At 41.5% G+C, this 14,412-nt stretch overlaps 1 protein-coding gene across 1 annotated transcript in view; it reads right to left on the bottom strand.

Annotated features, from left to right (window-relative positions):
• The window catches only part of PFKP (phosphofructokinase, platelet), a 120,565-nt gene that overhangs the window by 51,829 nt on the left and 54,324 nt on the right, over positions 1–14,412 (bottom strand). Inside the window, exons 15-18 of the mRNA XM_006874742.1 lie at positions 9,483–9,647; positions 4,813–4,874; positions 4,195–4,306; positions 2,536–2,635 (exon numbers count right to left, since the gene is read on the bottom strand). Coding sequence (XP_006874804.1) covers positions 2,536–2,635; positions 4,195–4,306; positions 4,813–4,874; positions 9,483–9,647 — 439 coding nt within the window. The remainder of the gene's footprint in view (positions 1–2,535; positions 2,636–4,194; positions 4,307–4,812; positions 4,875–9,482; positions 9,648–14,412) is intronic.

The raw sequence follows: 14,412 nt of genomic DNA, 5'->3' as shown, positions 1-14,412 counted from the left end.
AGTTCGTCATTCCTTCTTCCTAGTCTGTCTTCATCTGGAAGCTCATCTGAAACCTGTCCACCATGGGTGACCCTGCTGGTATTTAAAATACCGGTGGCATAGCTTCCAGAATCACAGCAACTCACAAGCCACCACAGTACGACAAACTGACAGACATGTGGTGTTCTAAATACATAGCACTCCAGTAATTTGATTATTCAAGGAGCCCTGATGGTATAGTGTTAAAAGTGTTAAAGTGCTAAGTGCAAAGTCAGCAGTCTGAGTCCACCAAAGTCCCTTCAGGAGAAAGAAGAGGGTTTCTGCTCCCACAACGATTTCTAACTTTGACAGCATTGCTGTGAGTCAGAAGCAACTCAGACCATAAGAAAAAGGTTGGTAAATTTGACTACATTAAAATTAAGACCACTTCACAAAAAAGGTATCTTACAGAAAATGAATATACGCCACAAAATGGGAGCAAAACATTTGTAACATGTGATGAACAATGTATTCAGAGTAATATGTTTCAATATAAAATGCCTTCACAGTAATAAAAAATTAAATTATTGTAACACTAACAAGAGAACAAACTAATGTAAAAAGCAACAAAACACTTGAAAAAACAAAACAAAAACAGTTTCACAGAGGAAACAAGAACATTAAATCAGCATGTTAAATGTTTCATTTCCTTCATCTATGATTTCAGCCTGCTTAGGGCCTCTATGAGACTATTTTGGATTACACACACACAGACACACACACACACAAGGCAATAATTAAAGTCAGCCTGTATCAAGTGCTAGCTGAATGTTGAGTAACCAGAAGTCTCAAACTCTACAGATCTGCATGTAATTGCTAAAGCCAGTTTAGAATGATAAGCCTGTGCAGATGCTACAATCCAGGGGTTCCCCTGATGGGCATGGGTCACAAGGACAAATAGCATGTGGATGCATGTGGCTCTGGGTACATGTGCACAGCAGCACTGTTAACACAAAAATGGGAAGCACTCAGGGGTCAGTATCAGTAGGAACGGCTAAGGGTGGCATACCGAAGTAAAGGAATATTATATGCTAACCCACAACTATATGCACCATCATGGATGCAGCTCAAAAACATAGCCAACACAAAACATCAGTCACAGGGAAAATAAACACCCCAGGCTTCCATTCAAATAAGGAACAGAAACAAACCCAAGCAAGTAACAGAATCTGAAATTTTAATCATGGATAGTAAAACTCCAAAGGAAAACCAAGGAATGATTTTAATAATATTCAAGTGAATGGAAACTTCTAGTCTGGACGCATTAAAATATGAATGAAGAAGGACACACAGATTTTGCGGGAGAAAAACAGACCAAATTCCTCCCAAATATATAATGGTGGTGTTTTGCTATAAAAATTAATATTGAGTGAATCAATAGAAAAGCCTAAGTGTCTTCATATGAGTTCAAAGAAAATGGTGCCATGTAGCCAAAAGGGAAAACAAAAACACATCTTACTGTCTTACTATTAAAAGAAGGTTGTTAAAATGTCATCGAGCCGGTTCCAACCCACAGCAACCCTATATAGGGTTTCTGAGGATCAGGCGGTTGGTGAACTTTAACAGCCAACCTTGTGGTTCAAATTAACTTTGCAGCCCAACTCATTAACCCACAGTGCCACTATTACTAAATCATGTGAAAGCATTTTATGTTACTAATGAAGGTTGCCAGGTGGGACAAGAAATGTCTGCTTATCTAGTATTATAAAGAGTGCCTTGGTTAAAGCATTCCACTACTAACTGTAAGGTTGACTGTTCAAACCCACCAATAACTTGATAGGTACTGACTCAATGGCACCTAACAACAACAACTTTCCTAAAGATTTATAGCCTTGGAAACCCTATGGGGCAGGTCTACTTTGTCCTGTAAGTTTACTATGAGTTGGAATTCTTCACAGCTGTGAGTTTGTTTTTTTAGGGGGTTCACTAACCTAAGGGAGCACTTTGCCTCAGTGGCAAAAGCACTAGACTTTAAACCACAAGGTCAGAGGTTCAAGCTCTCCAGCCACTCCTGAAGAACGATGAGAATTTCTGTTCCCACAAGGCCTACAAACTCAGAAACCCTATACAGGGTTCACTATGAGTTGGAACTGACTCAACAGCACTGAACAACAATAAGACTAAAGGTCGGCAGTTTGAACCCATCAAATGGCACAAAAGAGAAAAGGCTGGTCATCTGCTTGCATCAAGAGTACAGCTAAGTCCTCTGACACATGGCATGGGCCATGACTTGGAATCTACTCAACAGCAATAGGGTTTGTTTCAGTGAGTGGGTTTGTTTTTTGGTGGGGGTGGGTGTGTTTGGGGGACTTATTAATTCTGTTTTAATTATTCTTAATTCTATTTCAATTAATAATTAATTCATTTTTGTAACTAGCAAGATTACCATAATTGTCTCCTATGAATTTCAATGCTATAAAAAAGAGGAACAAATATTCTATTTCATAAAATAAAGATAATTCTAAAAATTCCAGCTTCAGTATCAACCACTGAGTTCACACACCCCTATTACTTTACCTGTTCCCTGAGATTCCTTCAGTTTTGTAGTAATCCACTGCATAGCTTTGGCAGAAAGTTTTGTTCCAAAGTTTCTATCAAAAGGAGAAGGTGCTCCACCCTGTTGGAGAAAATTTATACAAAATTCATTAGACAATGCATAACAGTACTTTAACTTTAAAAAAAAAATGCTATCAGATAGTTTTGGAGTCCTAGTGTAGAGCTACAGCATAAGCACCAGACTGCAATGTCAATTTGAACTTAAAGGCCATGGGTTCAAACCCACCAGTTGTTCCTCAGAAACTCTATACAGGATCTCTATGAGTTGGAACCAATTCGATGGCATTTAACAACAACAGCCATATAGTTAAAAATTTTCTAATGATTTGTATTTCATATCTTTAAATAACTCAAATTTGCAAACATTTTTTTAAACACATTTCTCTCTCTTTGCATATAGTTGGCACCAAAATAAACAAATAAACCCAAAGAAAATAAAACTCAATGGTACCTGTGACCTGGCCTCAGCCGGTTTGGGTGATTTTCTCCCTATTGAGATGCAAACTTCTTTACTCAACCTACTAAGTCAACTGAAATCTTCAGGATTTTAGAATCTTTTTATCAGGGAGCCTGGGGGTGGTGCTGGAGGATCAGCACTGGACAGCTAACCACAAGGTCGGCAGTTCAATCCCACCAGCCACTCCTTGGAAACTCAATACAGGGTCGCTATGAGTCAGAACCAAATAAACAACACTTAACAACAACAAGAAGACAGGGCTGGTGAAAGGGGATGGGGATAAGACTCTAGTGGTTCAATAGTGAATAATTGCTATCAGGACTGATTGTGAGGGTTGCAAATGTAAAGGTAGATGTTTTGTAACAAAAGGAGGGGAGTCATTGATCTTGTAGTCCAGGAACGGAGGACCCTGAGACCATCATGGGAGAAGAGCAGAGTGTGGACCCTATCCAGAGAAGCAGTGACACCAGAGATGGAGGCAGAGATGATGATGTGGAGAGATGGAGCAGCTGGGGACTCTAGACTCCAGGAGGGAGAGGGGCTGTGTGCTGGCGGCCAGCGAGTAGGCTTGCAGGGTACGCCTTTGGTTGTTAGACTGCTTACATATTCCTAAGTACTTTGGTGTACATCCAAAAAAAAACCCAGAGGGAATGGAAGCAAATGCTGCTGAATGATGATGCAAGGAGGGGATTGTAATCATTGTAATGAAATGAAATATGATAGGATGAATGTAAAGCTGATGTTCTCCCTTGTAAACTATCACTCAATTTACAATAAAAACTGGTGGGGCTGGGAAACGGCTTCATTTTCTGTTTTGTAGCACCACAGGTGGGTCACATGAGACCCAATGGCAGATTAGCAGGTGGTGGTGGTGGTTCACTGGAAGCATTTTCAGCTTCAATGTGGAAGACTCACGTTTGATTCTCATTTCATGCACCACATGTGCAGCCACCACCTGTCTGTCAGGGAGGCTTGCATGTTGTTATGATGCTGTCAGCAGAGCCTCCACACTAAAACTATGTAGACATAGTCATCTACTTCCACAGATCAGCCAGTGAAAAACCTACAGACCACAATGGTCTGATCCTCTGGTGTAGCCTATTGCCATGTGTTGGTGCTGGCATGGTAACAGTTAACAACAACAGGACCCGCAGTCACTCTACCTGCTGCATGTGACCCAGCACATTCTTCCTGCAATCAAACACTCCTTTTCCTTCTTCTGAATAAAGCTGGCAAATGAAGTCGGTGGTATAATTTTCACTGCAGTTCTCATTTCTAAAATGAAGGGGAGGTTAAGCATTATATCAGCAAACTGATTTATAGGGGTTTTTGATGAAGTTTCCTGCCTAAGTGGCTCTGCTGATGCCTGGAGAGCAGGTCACCCTCAGATCTTGGGGAGAGGCCACTAGATTCCTGACACAGAGTTACATGGGCTTACTGTATGTTCCTCTCTGTGGCTCTATGTGACTACTGCTGCTTCTTTCTTTATAAAAGTTAGAGACTTTTATAAAGCTTGTCTTAAAAAATTCACAGACTTGAGTGCCAAAATAATAATTTTTAAAATTTTCCCTTAATGATTCAAATACATGCAAGCTTTTAATTTACTACACAATTACTCTGCTTGCCCCTCACGCCCCCCCCACACACACTCCAGCTGCCCAGCATTTCATTATAAGAAGCAGTGGCAAAAGAATAATTGTTTATTAGATTTCATACTCTAAAATCGATTCTAGTCATCTAGGTCTAAAATTAAAGTAAAAGTAGAAATATTTTCCTGTTACCTGAGCACAAGACCCCTCTGAATGGTGGTCTTCATTTTCTCTGTCAGATGCTCTACATTGGACTAGAAAACAAGGTGTTGTTAAGCAATCAGATAACTCTTTTATTAAGTGCCTACTGTGTGCCAAGGGGGTTCTGGTGTGGCACTGTAAGGGGAAGCACTGCACTGCTAACTGCAAGTTCAGCAGTTCAAACCCACCAGCTACTCCTTAGAAACCCTATATGGAATTACTGTGAGTCAGAACGGATTCCATGGCACTTACCAACAACAACAACAAATGTGTAACAGATACTGTATGTGGAAGCAGTCAATAGACAAGAATATATCAGGTAGTGATAAATATGCAGGCAACATTTGCTATTAAGTGCTGTTAAGTTGATTCCAATTCATTGCAAACCTGTATAGGGTTTACAAGTAGTGGCTGGTGGATTTGAACCCCTGACTTTGTAGTTAGCAGTCCAGTGCTTACTCTACAGTGGCATAACAGTTAACAATAAATTTTTTTTTTTTTAAATGATGCAATACATACAACAGGTGCAGGGAAGCTACATTAGAATGTATATTGCTTTGGTCATAAAAACCTATGAGAAATACTTTCTAAGATAAATAGATTTTCCTCTGACAACATTAATGTATTTATTGTGTGCAACTGCCTAATGCTTACATATTTATTTCATGCTCCTTGGTATTTTCTATCTCTGAGCTCTCACAGGAAAATAACTACCTGCTAACCTGCTTTGGAAGGAGCTCTGGTAGCGTAGTGGTTACGAATCGGGCTGCGAACCTTAAGGTCAGTGGTTTGAAACTACCAGCTGCTCCGCGGGAGAAAGATGAGGCTTTCTACTCCCGTAAAGATTTACACCCTCGGAAACCCTGTACAGGGTCGCTATGGGTCGGAACCGACTCGACGGCACTTAACAACAACAACAACAACCTGCTTTGGAATCCTGGAGTGGTGGTGTGGGTTAATGTGCTAGACTGCAAAGTTGCTTTGAACTGCAAGGCCGGTGGTTCAAATTCACCAGCTGCTCCTCAGAAACCCTACACAGAGTCTCTATGAGTCGGTACCAACTCGAGGGCACTTAACAACAACCTGCTTTAGATTGAATTTCATGTAACTGCCTAAAGCACATTTCCTGACCCAGAAAAATTAACAAAATATATGCTCAAATTATCCTATTTCAGTTTTTTGAGAGAGTTACAATAAAATGAGATAATTTTCTGATAACTTATCTTTTAAAAAATGGAGGTACATACATATAATCAAATCTCAGTATGAATTACATTCATTAAGCATCTATCTATGTGCCAAAATCTATGGTAAGTGCAGGTAAGACATTATCTTTTAATTAAAAACATTTAATTCAACATTGTGAAGAAATTTATAGTTGAAGCTTCCTTGACAGTAAGTTAAAGCTCTAAGTATATTTTTACTTGATTTATTTGGTTCACATAACATAGAATGCTAACTTTTCAAAAGAAAACAGTTCAAGTTATATTTGCTAACTCCTGTCCTCTTGGACAAGGTGTACTAATTTATCAACATTATACAATGCAAACCTGAATCAAATGATGACACTCTCAGTCAGGTGCAGTGCATTAACCTGCAGTGCCACACTAGGACTTGTGCTTTATTGACTATACAAAGGCATTGTACTGTGTAGCTCATAACAAACTATGGCTAACATTGAGAAGAGTGGGAATTCCAGAACATTTAATTGTGCTCATGTGGAACCTGTCTGTTGACAAAGAGGCAATCATTCGAAGAGAAAAGGGGAGGCAGGAAGGTGTCAAATTAGAAAAGACGCATGTCAGGGTTGTATCCTTTCACCTTACTTACTCAAACTGTACACTGAGCAAATAATCTTAGAAGATCAACTATATGGAAAAGAATGCAGCATCAGGATAGCAGGAAGCCTCATTAACAACCTGCAAGTTTATTAACAATCAGCAGCATGCAGATGACACCATCTTGCTAGCTGAAAGCAAAGAGGACTTGAGGCCCTTGATAAAAGAATAAAGCCTTCAGTATGCATCACACCTCAGTGTAAAGAAAACAAAAGTCCTCACCACTGGACCCATAAATGATAACATTGTAAACAGAGAAAAGACTGAGGTGTCAAGGATTTCATTTTAATTGGATCCACAATCAATGCCCCTGGAAGCAGCATTCAAGATATCATGTGGCATATCGCATTTGGGCAAGGCTGCTGCAAAAGACCTCTTTAAAGAGCAAATTTTTCACTTTGAGGGCTAAGGTGCACCTGGCCAAAACCACAGTAATTTCCAATAGCCTAATATGCATGATGGCCAAGATGGCCAAACTTCGTCTCTCATATTTCGGACATATTGTCAGGAGGGACCAGTCGCTGGAGAAGGATATCATGTTTGGTAAGGTGGAGGGTCAGAGAAAAAGAGTAAGACCCCCAATGAGATGGATTGGCCAGGTGGCAGCATCAATGGACTCAAGCGTGGCAACGGTGGTGAGGTTGGCTCAGGGTCGGGCAGTGTTTCGGTCTGCTGTGCATAAGGTCGCTATGGGTCAGTACGGACTGTGTCAGTGGCACCTAACAACAGCAACAATAGGCATGAAAGGAACTCTGGTAGCGTAGTGGTTACGAATCAGATTGCAAACCTCAAGGTCAGCAGTTCAAAACTACCAGCTCTTCTGCAGGAGAAAGATGAGGCTTTCTGTTCCCGTAAAGATTTACTGCCTCGGAAACCCTGTACAAGGTAGCTATGAGTTGGAATCAACTCCATGGCACATAACCACCACCAATATGCATGAGTCCTGGTGGTTAATGCGCTGGACTGCTAAGTAGGTTTGAGGGTTGGCGGTTCAAGCTCACCAGCCGTTCCTTGGAAATCCTATACAGGATAGCTATGGGTCGAAACCAACTCAACAATGGCATTTCACAACAACAATAATATACATGTGAAAGCTGGCCAATGAATAAGGAAAACTGAAAAAGAATTGAAGCATATGAATTCTGATGTTGGCAAAGAGTATTGAATGTTATTACTTAGTATAGAACAATAAACAAATCTGTGTTAAAAGTATAGTGAGCATGCTCCTTAAAAGCAAGATTTCCTCTCACATACTTGGGAATGTATCAGCAGGGACCAGTCCCTGGCAAAGGTCATCATGCTTGATAAAATAGAGGGTCAGCGAAAAAGAGGAATATCTTTGTGGATGGATTGACAATGTGGCTGCTACAGTGAGCTCACAAAGAACTGTGAGAATGTTCCAGAAAGGAGTCGTGTTTCGTTCTGTTGTAGACAGAGTCACCTTGAGTCAGAATCGACTCCATAGCACTCAACAACAGCGGGAGCAGCTCTCCCAGACATGCTCTCTTCCTGATTTGCTTTGGAGAGAGTCTTGGGTGCTTTGTTTATCCTTCCTCCTACCCGACAATTTGACAGAGGTTCTGGGCCCATGATCCGGGCCAACCAAAAGCTGGGCACAGCTGAATTAGCCCTTCATCTAACAATGCTAGAGGATTCCAAGAAGTCTTAGTCTTCCTTTGTAGTACTACTGCCCATTTACAAGAACACAGATCCCTCAAAGGCATCAGCAACCAGAAGATTTTTAAAAGGCATACAGCAGGGCTTGGCAAGACCTAAATTTGGCCTCTGTTTTATTTTTAGCTGACAAATTCTTACACCTTCCTCTACAAGACAGGCAGAGACTTAAGAACATTTTTCGGTCCCCGGCAGCTCTAGCTATTTCTGTTGGTGTCTCAGATTCATCCCCTAATTAACTTTAGCATTTTACAATAGAAATACTTGCTTCCCTTTGGCAGGCTACTAAATGTTCCAGCAGTGGATGTTTCCCACCTATTGCAAATATTTCCAACCTCAGATCCAAAAAGACACCAGAACTCTGAGACTGTTGTGAATATTTCAAAAAGCCTAAGAGAAACTCTGCAGTTATCACATCAACTACTTAAGTAAGAGTCCAGACATACCTCGGAGATATGGCAGGCCTAGTTCCAGGACTACCGCAATGTAGTATCACAACAAAGCAAGTTACATGAATGTTTTGGTTTCCCAGTGCATTTAAAACTTACGTTTACACTCTATTGAGTCTGTGACTTGTGTGAGAGCATTATGCAGCCACGTGAAATATTGTGAGACTTGCCAAATGGTGACACAGACAAACACACAAAGTAAGAAACTGCTGGAAAAATTGCATTGATAAGACTAGTCTACAATTTATTGAAACAAAACAAAACAAAAAAAAAACCACGATGTCTGCGAAGCTCAATAAAACAAAGTGAAATAAGGTGAGGTAAGTCTACACCAACTATTTAAAGATGTCATTAAAGAAGCAGATCTCTTGAAATGCTTATTACTTATGTAAGAAAAACATCAATTACTTGATACACAAACCAGCTGATTCTTGAGCGGAACGAACAAAAGGTGCTCTGAGACATGTATATTCACGCAATCCTCACTCATCTGGAGTTTCTAATACTAAAGTAAATACATCAATACATTTAACTGAGATTTAAATTTGCAAATTTTCCATTATCCTAAAGGATGGATAATTTGCAACACACAGTCAGTATATTTTGTAATATCTCCATCCCCTCAAAAAACAAACCGACAAAGTGTAACATGATAGAGAAGCACTTGATGAATTCTAGAGGTTGGATTCACATTACATACCTGTAGATCTCTGATATCAAATGGCTCTTCAAAAATGTAAGCTGCATCGGCTCCGGCTGCAAGGCCCCCCATGTTGGCCAGGTAACCACAGTAGCCACCCATGGTTTCAATGATGAACACGCGGCGCTTCGTCCCACTGGCTGACTGTTTGAGGCGGTCACATGTCTGATCGCAGATAAAGAACATTAACCTTTCCAACACAGGACCTTTGTCAGTTCTGGGCACCTGAGTTTCCAACAATGAACTAATGGGAAGTCCCACTTCTTCCAAAGATGCTTTGTAAGGCCTTTCCCAATTTCTATCCCGAACTTGCAGTTGTGAGCATTAAATATGCAGATATTGTATAAACAGATACAAAGGTGGTGCTTGTGAGTTAGCATTAACACAAATCTGCCTGACACGTTATAATCAACTAACACGTTGGAGTCATGACTGGAGACCGTGTCATTGTCCCCTTCACGAACACCTCTGCAGTGACCCAGGAAATGTGACAAGAAAGATGATCACTCAAACCAGTTAACTCGGCTTTGCTCATTGAATGCCTCCCGGCTGACTTCACAGGGTGTTAAACTGCTGGCTAATGTGACTTTAGATTTTAGAAGAGGGTCAATTCTTATACTTAGCCTATGGGAATGATGGTATTATTTTCTTTGGAAATAATACAATGTGTTTTCAAAGGGCTTTGGTAATCTTCAGTCTGCCCACGAACACATAATTCAGGTACCTCCAATCAAAGATGAATGATGGCTCCTTAGACAAAAGTATCCCAAGAAATCGTCTAGATAGATAGCCATCTGGTTCCAGAATGGTATATCTTGCCATCATCCCTCCTTGAGAGCCCAAGCTCAGGAAAAAAATAAAGACAAACTGGAAACCTTTAGAAAAAGCCACTCGTACATTTCCACTCCTTTGCACCAGTCTTGGTGTGGTGCTGTAGAATAAGCACTAGATTGTTAACCTCAAGGTGGGTGGCTCAAGCCCACCAGCTGCTCCTTGGAAACCCTATACAGGGTTTCTGAGTTGGAACAGACTTAACTGTGCAACAAACAACACACCGGTCTAGGAATCCCGAGGTAGTACTACTGTAGGATAAGCACTGGCCTGCTAACCACAAGGTCAGTGGTTCAACCAACTGCTCCTTGGAAACGCTGTACAGGGCCACTAAGAGTCAGAACCAACCCAATGTCACTTAATGCCAACAGCACCACCAAACGGCCACTCGACACCTCTGCGGCAAAGCCTCTAACTCAGCTCTCTGTATTTACTCTTGGGGCCCACATAAACTGAGATTCATCTGTGAAAATCACAGATCTGAAAGAGTCTCTGCCTTGCTCAAAACCCTTCAGTAGCTTCTTAACCTTCTTCAAGTAAATGCCAAAATGCTTTATATGAAATACCCAGCCCACCTCATCCTATTTCTCCAAAATAACTCCCCACTTTCAGCTTCTACTTCCATCTCTCCAGCAGTCTCCCATTTCTGGAACACACCATACCCTATTTCTTCTCTAGGGCTCCTGGTATGGCGTTGTAGGATCAGCAATGAATTATTAAGCACAAAGTCAGCAGTTCAAACCTAGTAGCTGCTCTTTAGAAACCCTATACAGGGTCACCATGTGTCAGAGTTGACTACACACCATTTAACAACAATAATTCCACTTTCAAGGCCTTCAGACACACGATTACCTTTGCCCGGAATGTTCTCAAGCCCTATGGTAACTGAAAAGCCTTCCACGAAGATATTCTAGGCCCTAATCCCTGGAACCTGTTAATGTTGCCACAGGTGATAAAGAGACTTTACAGCTGTGAGTAATTGAAGGATTTGGAGATGGGAAGATTACCTGGGATTATCTGAGTGGGCCCTAAACACAATCACAAGGGTGATTATACAAGGGAGGCAGAGGGAGGTCTACTGCAAAGACAGGGGGCAAGTTGATACAGAAGCAAGATGCTACACAGCTGACTGTGAAGATGGAGGAATGGGCCAAAAGCCAAAGACTGCAGCTCTAGAGTCTCCTAAGAGAGTGTGGGTGTGCTGTGCGACACCTTGATTTCAAAACAGTGAAGTTGATCTTGGACCTCCAGAACAGTAACAAAATGGGGGTGGTGTGTGTGTGTGTGTGTGTGTGGTTTTAAAACACCAAGTTTTGCTTAATTTACTAAAGCACCAATAGAAAGCTAATTGATTTTGTACCCTTTGTGCCTAATTGATTCTGACTCAGAGTTACATGGCATTTTCTCAGGGAAACTCTCTGCTCTCTAGTATTAAGCAGATCCTACTCTGTGTGCTCTCAGAACATTTGTCTTTTCTCGACAGAAACAATTACAGCTTCTCCTTCTGTGATGATTTGTGTAATTCTTTGATGAGTTTATCTTCCTCACTAGTTTGCGAGTTCCACAAGGACAGGAATCCTGGGCTTGGCAAACGCTGATGCATTGCCAACTGCATCTAGTTCTTGCTTGGAGCACAGCTGTTGTTGTTCCTGGTAAGTGCTATCCAGTGGGTTCAGACTCAGTCAACCCTGTATAGGGTTTCTGAGGAGCAGCTGGTGGATTTGAACTTCTGACCTTGAGGTTAGCGGTTCAAGTGCTTATCCTACAGTGTCACGCCAGGAGCAGAATAGGGACACAATAAATGTTTGTCAAGTGAAAGAAGTAAATGCAGGGACCATCCCTTCCACTATCCATCAATGCCCTAAACCGGTGTATTGATTCTAGAGCGAAATCACAGAGCAGAGGCAAGGGGCAGTGCGCTGCAGAGACAAGGGGTTATAAACCATTGGAAGACAAGAAAGGACTTGTGCTACAAAGTATAATAATAACCATTCAGGAGTTCTGGTAGCGTAGTGGTTGAGTTGGGCTGTTAACCTCAACATCAGCAGTTCAAAACTACCAACTGTTCAGGGAGAATTTCTGGTCCCATAAATGTTTATAGACTTGGAAACTGTACATAGGGTTGCTAAGGAGCTCTGGTAGCGTAGTGGTTGCAAACTGGACTACGAACCTTAAGGTCAGTAGTTCGAAACTACCAGCTGTTCCGCAGGAGAAAGATGAGGCGTTCTGCTCCTGTAAAGATGGACAGCCTCGGAAACCCTGTACAGGGTCGCTATGAGTCGGAACTGACTCCACGGCACACAGCCACAGCCATGAGTTGGAACTGACTCCAGGGCTCATAACCAACCAACCAAAAAAGTTTTGTTGTTATTAAGTCCCATCAAGTTGGTTCTGACTCATGGTTTCAGAGGAGCTGCTGGTGGGTTTGAACAGCCTACTTTGTGGTTAGTGATACCGTGCTTATCCTACAGCGCCACACCGGACTCCTATGCATGACTACTTGAAATTAAATTTAAAAGAGTATTTTCATTAACAAACACAGATTCAATTTAAATGATCCCTATCTATAATCTGGTGTAGCGCTATGGGTTAATGCGCTGGACTCCAAAGTCTGTTTGAACCGCATGGTTGGTGGTTCAAGTTCACCAGCTGCTCCTCGGAAACCCCATACAGAGTCGCTATGAGTTTTGGAAGTGACTTGGTGGCACTTAATAACAACAACCTATAATTTGGTGGAGTCATGGTTTGCTGCTGTAGGTTAAGTACTGAACTGTGAACCACAAGGTCAATAGTTCAAACCCACCAGCTGCTCCTTGGAAGCCCAAGGCTATTCCAACTCAGCTGCTCTGAGTCACAACAGCCTTGACAGAATTTAACAACAAAATCTATAATCCAGTGTTTTTGGTCTGTTACTCTCCCCAAATCATTAGGTTCATTTAATTTGTAAGGCTTCAAGTGTTTCATGGAAAAATTCCCTTATCTTTTCAGTCCATTATTCCACAGACATTTTGAAGATCCTTTGTATGTACTTTAGTTGAAGGGCAGCTTTGCATTCTCTAGAAACAGCAATGAGAAAAACAAATAGGCACTGATAAAACAAATTCTCTTCTTCTGTGTGCTGAGGCAGGGATGCGGAATGAAAGCTAGAGAAGTACTTAAAGAATCCGTTACTCATGTAGGGTTGGTATGTAGAATTCTGGGGGCTTTTTGTAATTGTATTGAATACTTTTATAGGACATTGAAGTATTCAAGAACTCATTACATGGTCGTTGTTTGAGAGAAATTCTATGGGAGGCAAATGATTGTGGAGCAGGTTCCCTAAAAATGCCTGATGTGTACCGCTCAGCTGGAAAGCTAAAGGGGGTGGTGGTGGGGTCAGGGTTAGTGCTTGATTCCACCCTCCTAAAGAGGTGCAAAATTCCACGGATCATTTGTCCAACTCAATCTCCCTAATATGTCCATGATTAGGTAGAGAGTTACTGACAATGATTCAAGGAACAAAATTACAATCACTTAATGTCAAGAAATAATTATTGGTAAAGAACCTATAGGGTAAGGCCTACATGTATGCATATGGAAATACTGATCCAAACAGCCAACTAATGAAAAAGACACAGGAAAAACCTGACAACTTAACAAAACTTGACAACCGAGCAAAAACCACATTTAGTCTGCATTTTCTCTCTCTCTCTCTCTTGCTATGCTACTGAATATAAAGAATATGTGGCTGGAAAGAACAATTAACCTTTGCTTAAAGCTCTCTCCTTATTCCCTAGATTGTATCTGAATCCATTTCTTCTAACACAATGAGTGGTCTCAGCTGTATAAAATGTCCCAGCCCATTACTGACTCTTCAAGGCGACAGCCCCAATTGTAGCCCTGTCTTGCTTTGGTGGCACATGGAGGAGGTTCCCGAGTCTGGGGATGGAGGTAGGAAAACTAGTTGAGTGGGAGGACAAGCCTTGCAGAAGGCGGATACTCCTGCTCATCACGGGGATTGCAGTCTTGCACTAAACTGCTCAGGCAAAACCACGCAGCTCTACTTTCCATTGTCATCATGGTAGACGTCTCTGTCAGCGGCTCGTGTCCTCGAGTGGTA

Source organism: Chrysochloris asiatica, unplaced genomic scaffold, assembly GCF_000296735.1.
Source record: "Chrysochloris asiatica unplaced genomic scaffold, ChrAsi1.0 scaffold00297, whole genome shotgun sequence".
Classification (NCBI taxonomy): Eukaryota; Metazoa; Chordata; class Mammalia; order Afrosoricida; family Chrysochloridae; genus Chrysochloris; species Chrysochloris asiatica.
Note: the sequence above shows the minus strand (reverse complement) of the source record. Positions and strands in the feature narration are given on the sequence as shown.